The sequence below is a fragment of the Monopterus albus genome, unplaced genomic scaffold (genome assembly GCF_001952655.1).
Source record: "Monopterus albus unplaced genomic scaffold, M_albus_1.0 scaffold539.1, whole genome shotgun sequence".
Classification (NCBI taxonomy): Eukaryota; Metazoa; Chordata; class Actinopteri; order Synbranchiformes; family Synbranchidae; genus Monopterus; species Monopterus albus.
The window spans coordinates 96630-102136 of NW_018128419.1; the positions used below are offsets into that span (position 1 = coordinate 96630).

The 5507-nt window shown below is 36.3% G+C and overlaps 2 protein-coding genes and 1 long non-coding RNA gene across 3 annotated transcripts in view; all 3 read right to left on the reverse strand.

Annotated features, from left to right (window-relative positions):
• The window catches only part of LOC109953056 (alpha-2-macroglobulin-like), a 15916-nt gene extending 15761 nt beyond the window's left edge, over positions 1–155 (reverse strand). The window contains exon 1 of the mRNA XM_020588426.1: positions 69–155. Within this exon, the coding sequence (XP_020444082.1) occupies positions 69–155 (87 nt within the window). The remainder of the gene's footprint in view (positions 1–68) is intronic.
• A 1334-nt stretch (positions 156–1489) lies between these two features.
• Positions 1490–2383, reverse strand: LOC109953065 (uncharacterized). The gene is made up of 3 exons (XR_002273846.1): positions 1905–2383; positions 1732–1816; positions 1490–1616 (listed from the first exon to the last, which is right to left on the reverse strand). It is a non-coding gene; the product is annotated as an uncharacterized LOC109953065 (long non-coding RNA).
• Positions 2384–2427: 44 nt separating this feature from the next.
• On the reverse strand, positions 2428–5404 carry LOC109953057 (ovostatin homolog; the record flags this gene model as incomplete). Its single annotated transcript, XM_020588427.1, has 4 exons — positions 2428–2520; positions 3087–3139; positions 3908–4064; positions 5224–5404. Coding segments are annotated over 4 exons (484 nt in total), but the record flags the coding sequence as incomplete, so codon positions are not given.
• Positions 5405–5507: the final 103 nt, after the last annotated feature.

Consider the following 5507-nt stretch of genomic DNA (forward strand, 5'->3'; position numbering starts at 1 on the left):
TTTGGACTGTGGGAGGAAGCTGGAGTACCCGGAGAGAACCCACGCAGGCACAGGGAGAACATACAAACTCTGCACAGGAAGGCATCGGGTCGGCCCGAGCTTGAACACAGAATCTTCTTGCTGTGAGGCAGCAGTGCTAACCACTGTGTCACCATGCCACCCTTACATATAAATAATATGTATATAAACCCTACTTTTGGTTTATATGCAAACATCTAAACTCCACGCAGGAAGGCACCGGATCAGCCAGAACCTTCTTGTTGTGAGGCAACAGCTCTAACCACTGCTCCACCATACCGCCCTGATATAGATAATATACAGTATGTAATAAAATATATAATAAAACTTGCCTGTTCCTTCCTCTTCCATGTTGGCCCTGATATCTAGTTCATCTCGAAGCACCTTTTGATCAATTTTTGTGAAAGTTGACATCTTGAAGGTAAAAGTGGCACAGCCTTTCTTGTCCGTCTATAAAGTACAATTAAATAAAAATAAATAACACAAACACATACATGCAATAGATTAAATCACAAATACCCTTTAAACAAATAACAGCACTTGGGACTTTTGAACTTGTCGGTATAACAATTGATCAGTCCGCTGATGGACTGAGCCAATATTTGGCATTTTTAGATAATTTGCATTGGCTGATGTCTGCTCTCATGAGGCTGAATAACAAAAGATGTTTGCAGACACACCTGCTGGCAGCCTTGTCAGGGTGGCTGCTGTTAACACTTCCCCTTGTGGCAGTTTTGCCATTCTACATGAAAAATACTTTAAACAGGGAGGTGTTAGTGGTGCTGTGAAACAGTGGGAAATGTGTCAGTGCTGGATGCAACATTACCTGGGAGAAAACAACAGGACGTACATTTGTAGTTTGTCACTCCTGATAATATTTAAAACATTTACTGTCTTTATATTTAGAGTGATTCCGGTGAAAAAATACAAATAAAGTTTTTATTTCTTTTTTTTATTCATAAAAAGTATTTATTTATTTGATTTTACAGTTTAGTTTGGGTTTAGTTTTTTTAATAATTTGTAGACATCTGAAAATTTTAAATAATGAAAGTGAAGAGTAAAGCAAAAAGGGGCAATGCTGAATTTTTTTTCCTCAAAACAAGACACTGATGGTATGAAACATGAAGCAGGCCATCTTTGACCATGAAAGACCAGCTTTGAACAGAGACAGGGACTTATAAGATTACATGGCTACATTATCATGCAACTAAAGTTCATCAGGAGTGAGATGTGCTTAAAAGCATCTCACTGCAGTAAGAATTATGATAAACTACTGTTCATCAATCAGAAATCTACATGTCAATTTGTAGATTAGACTTAAAAGAGGGATGACAACATACACTGTATATTTTAATGTGGTGTTAAATGTGTAACAGGTACAGTGTGTACACACACACACACACACACACACACACACACACTGTTGGTATATGAGCTACCTCTTGTTGCAGCAGAACAACTGTACCTGCTTTGTCTCCTTGTAGCATGGTATAGTTATTTCACGAAGTGCCTCTTCAAGATTGAGGCTGAAATAATGTTGAAGAGGTCGGCACATCTCAATTTTAACACTTCCTGGCACAGATTGTCCATATGTATACCTAATTACATAAGAGGGTAACATCAGCATGTTGTTGAAAAGGAGGCATTCACTCAACAAACTGGACCTGTTCTGATCTTTTGAGTAGAATTTAGAAATAAGGGGTTTTCACTTACTTTGCACACACTTCAGCTTTGATTTCTTTCTGGAAAATACTCACTACATCAGCTGCATCTATTTTTACGTCAAATTTAGGCAGAACTGAGGACAAAATGTGGTTGTTGTCATTCTTGTTTCATCACAAAGAAGAGAAATGGAATATGAAACAACTGGTCATAACATAGCATACCATATTTCTCCACCTTGAAGCTGTGACGGTATTTATCTGACACAATGATTTGGTAGGTTCCTTCATGGGCCTCAGAGTTCAAAGAGTAAGAAAGCTGCAATATTTTACCACCGGATGTTTCATTTAGCCACTGTCCAATCCGGTTGTTTTTAGGATCCTGTTAAATAAAAATAAATAGGGGGGGAACATGTATTTTTCCCCTAAATAGGAAACTTGATACAAGGAGAATAAGTCACACAGGAATTCAGTAGTAACCATGCTGCAAATTGTTTTTTCTCCTTCAGTCATTACATTTAGACAACCAAATCAGCCATTGAAGACTTTGGCTGGTGACACTTCTAGAAAAGGTGGGAGGTGGACTTTGGCTTAACCTAACACTTTTTTTTTGTCAAGGTACATTAAATTGATTTAGGACAGAAATGGGACATATTGATAAAAAAAAAAAGTTTTGAAAAAAATCTTTGTGCTAAAATATTTTATTTCAGGGTCAAGCAGTTTATCGTTTGTGGTATAGACAATGTTACTATACATGGGCATCGTGTTGTTTGCTGTTCTTAAAGTAACTGTCCAGGTGTGTGTGTGTGTATTTACTTACCTCAATGTTGATGTTATTGTACTGTGGAAAAAATTATAAAATTTTTTATTAAAGGTCAAGTTGGTTTACATGGCTCTCATCATACAGTGTCCAATGAATCTGGGTTAGACATGTCAGTGTACAGGTATTTACCACAGAGTTCAACACAGTCAGAGTAGACTCTTATAATAATAAAAATACTTTTAAAATATGATACACAATATAATACACAATAATATTAAAAAGCTTCTGTACCTAATTCAGATTATCATTATTTTTAGAAAAAACATACACAGTTGTATTTTTTTTTTTTTTTTGGCAGTTTCACAGTTATCAAAGGAAATTCTATTATCAGCAACAAAGTGTTGCCAAAAGAGAAACTAATGGTTGGGGTTGATAGAATAATTACACTGTCAGCAAAATTATCTTAAGGTAGCACAGACAGATTTGCCTGGTTGTACTACTGATCCTTCTTCAGAAGATCATTGATTAGAGATGTAACTCTGGTTAAAGAGGACAACCATGTCAGTCACTTCACTGTTTACATCTTAGTTCATGGACAATTAAATTAAATCACAAATAGTGTAGGCTGCAGTCCAAACACTCACCAGCTGATTGGCAGGTCTGAGTTTCGTGTCCATTGTGACAACTCTGAAATGCACTGAGAGAAATTCAAAGAGATTAGAGGAAGTTATGACAGCTCATCTACAGCAATGTTAAACATTCTGTCAAATTACTGAAACTAACATGTATTGTACCCTCAGACATTAGATCTTTACTATCAAACCTACTGTATAGTACAAGTTCCAGATGATTAGAATAATAGCTATTTAATATATGCTAACATTACTTTTTACACCCTTGTGCAAATTGAAACAAACTGCAATTTCTCATCTTTTCATGGGTAGTCATGATTTTATGCAGGAAAAAGTTATAAATTTACATTTTTTGTTCCTTTTCCCAAGGAGACGTTTAATAATTTTCTGATGCAATAACCGGTAGATGATGTAAAACATAGCCTATACTATATCATCTGTGATTGCATTATATGCTTCACCCTCTACTGTCTCTTGATATTCTGTGAAACAGTTCATTTTTAGGACCTCTGTATGTAATTTGATTTGGCATTTTTACTGCTTGATTTTCATGTGTCACATCATCAGGCTAGAACAAACATGTTTCAATGTGATGCACAGTAAAAAAAAAAAAAAAAGATTTTAGAAAGTACAGGCTGAGTACGCCATACAAACCTACATCTAAACAGTAAGGTCACTGGTTTCCATATACTGTATAACATATGATATTGTGGCAATGGGTCAATGCTGGGTGTGTGTTCTCAATTGCTTGTAAAAAGGAAATGTGTCTATTTATGGTATATACACCATACTGTACAACATTATATATATATATATCATGAGTTGAAGGTTACCTGTTTGTCCAGGGAGGTAGATGGGTTTATCTGTTTGGACAAATGTCATGGGCTCATAGACTTGGATCATAACTTTCCTGACTTCTTTTGAATAAAATGTGTTGCCTTGTACTTCCACCTCAACCTTCTGCATCTCTTTCTTCTGCACCAGAGGAGCCTGTTACGTTATTTTAGATATTAGTCAAGAGAGACATTCAGCCTTACTAATAAATACAGTGATGAAGTAGTACTCAGATTGTTTACTTAAGCAAAAAAAGTAACAGTGTAAAAATACTCTGCTACAAGTAAAACTCCAGCATTCACAATGTTACTTAAGTAAAAGTACAAAAGAATTAGCAGAAAATATAAAGCACAGCATGCTCATGCAAAAAGGCACAGTGTTTGTTTGTTTAGGTTTTGCCATTCCTCTGATATCAAAGTTCACCTCTCCCACTTTACTTTTATATAATATGTATTCACCCCACCTAACTCTTTCAGGCTTTTACATAGTTTTGAGATACTTCTAAAACATGTATCAGCCAGAATATAGACTCTTAGAATACCAGAACAGGAGCCCAGTTTTTCCAGATCCTCTTTATTAAACAATGAACTTTGAAACCAGCTTGTCCCATTCTATAAATTTCTTATCTGGAATATCCCCAGGTAATGATAGAATGTTTTCTAATGTATAGAAAACAAATACAACAGCCTGGGGAGAGTACTCATTTTGATAGTTTCAGCATACTGAATTAATCCTGGCAAAGGGAAGCAGACTACCTGGCCAGGTTTTATTTTTAATTTTGTAAAGTAGTAGGTTATAATTTGCTGAGGCTAGTCTTGTGAGAGGCCCTTTGGTGTCTGTACACCTGAAGAAGACATTTCATATCATCTGCTCTTTGAGGGCATATTTATCAGAGTTGGGTGGGTGTATAATTAAAATGTAAGAATGGGGATTTATGAGTATTCAGTTTAGTTCAGGATACTCTGAAATGGATTAATACAAGAAGCGAGTGGGTTGGATGTGACAAGTACACTAGAGTGTCATCTGCACACAGTGCTATGCTGTGTTCTCCTGCCAGTGACATTACATGCATTTCATCATTGTGTCTAATCTGGTGACTCAGGAGTTCTGCAAAAAGAGCAAACAAAAGGGGGCTGATAGGGCAACCCTGAGGGCAACTTGTGCAGTATTTTATACAAAACTGACAACCTGATAGTTAACTTTTTCTGCACCCTGACCTAATATTGCTCCAGTATATTTATATGTATCAAAAAGTATAATGAACATATATTAACACATTTTCAAAAAACGTTTGTGTAAACCTGTCCGAGCTGACCTTAAATTGAACGCAAGTATGAAACTCTTCATTGGATGTGTGTGTGAGAAGGGTTGTGTTCTTCAATGCAGATATCAAATTGACAGTCATGACCAGAGCCTCATTGGGCTGAAGGAGACTTGCACAAAATTTGGCTTCCGCTCCAGCTTCAAGAACCGCAGGAATGGCCACCATGTACTGCCTACAGATACAGAATGGAAACAGCACCAACCTTGTATTCATGAAAACTAGTTAACACCAAATTACATACATAAAACCATGGTTATTTCAGACAGTACAGGTAA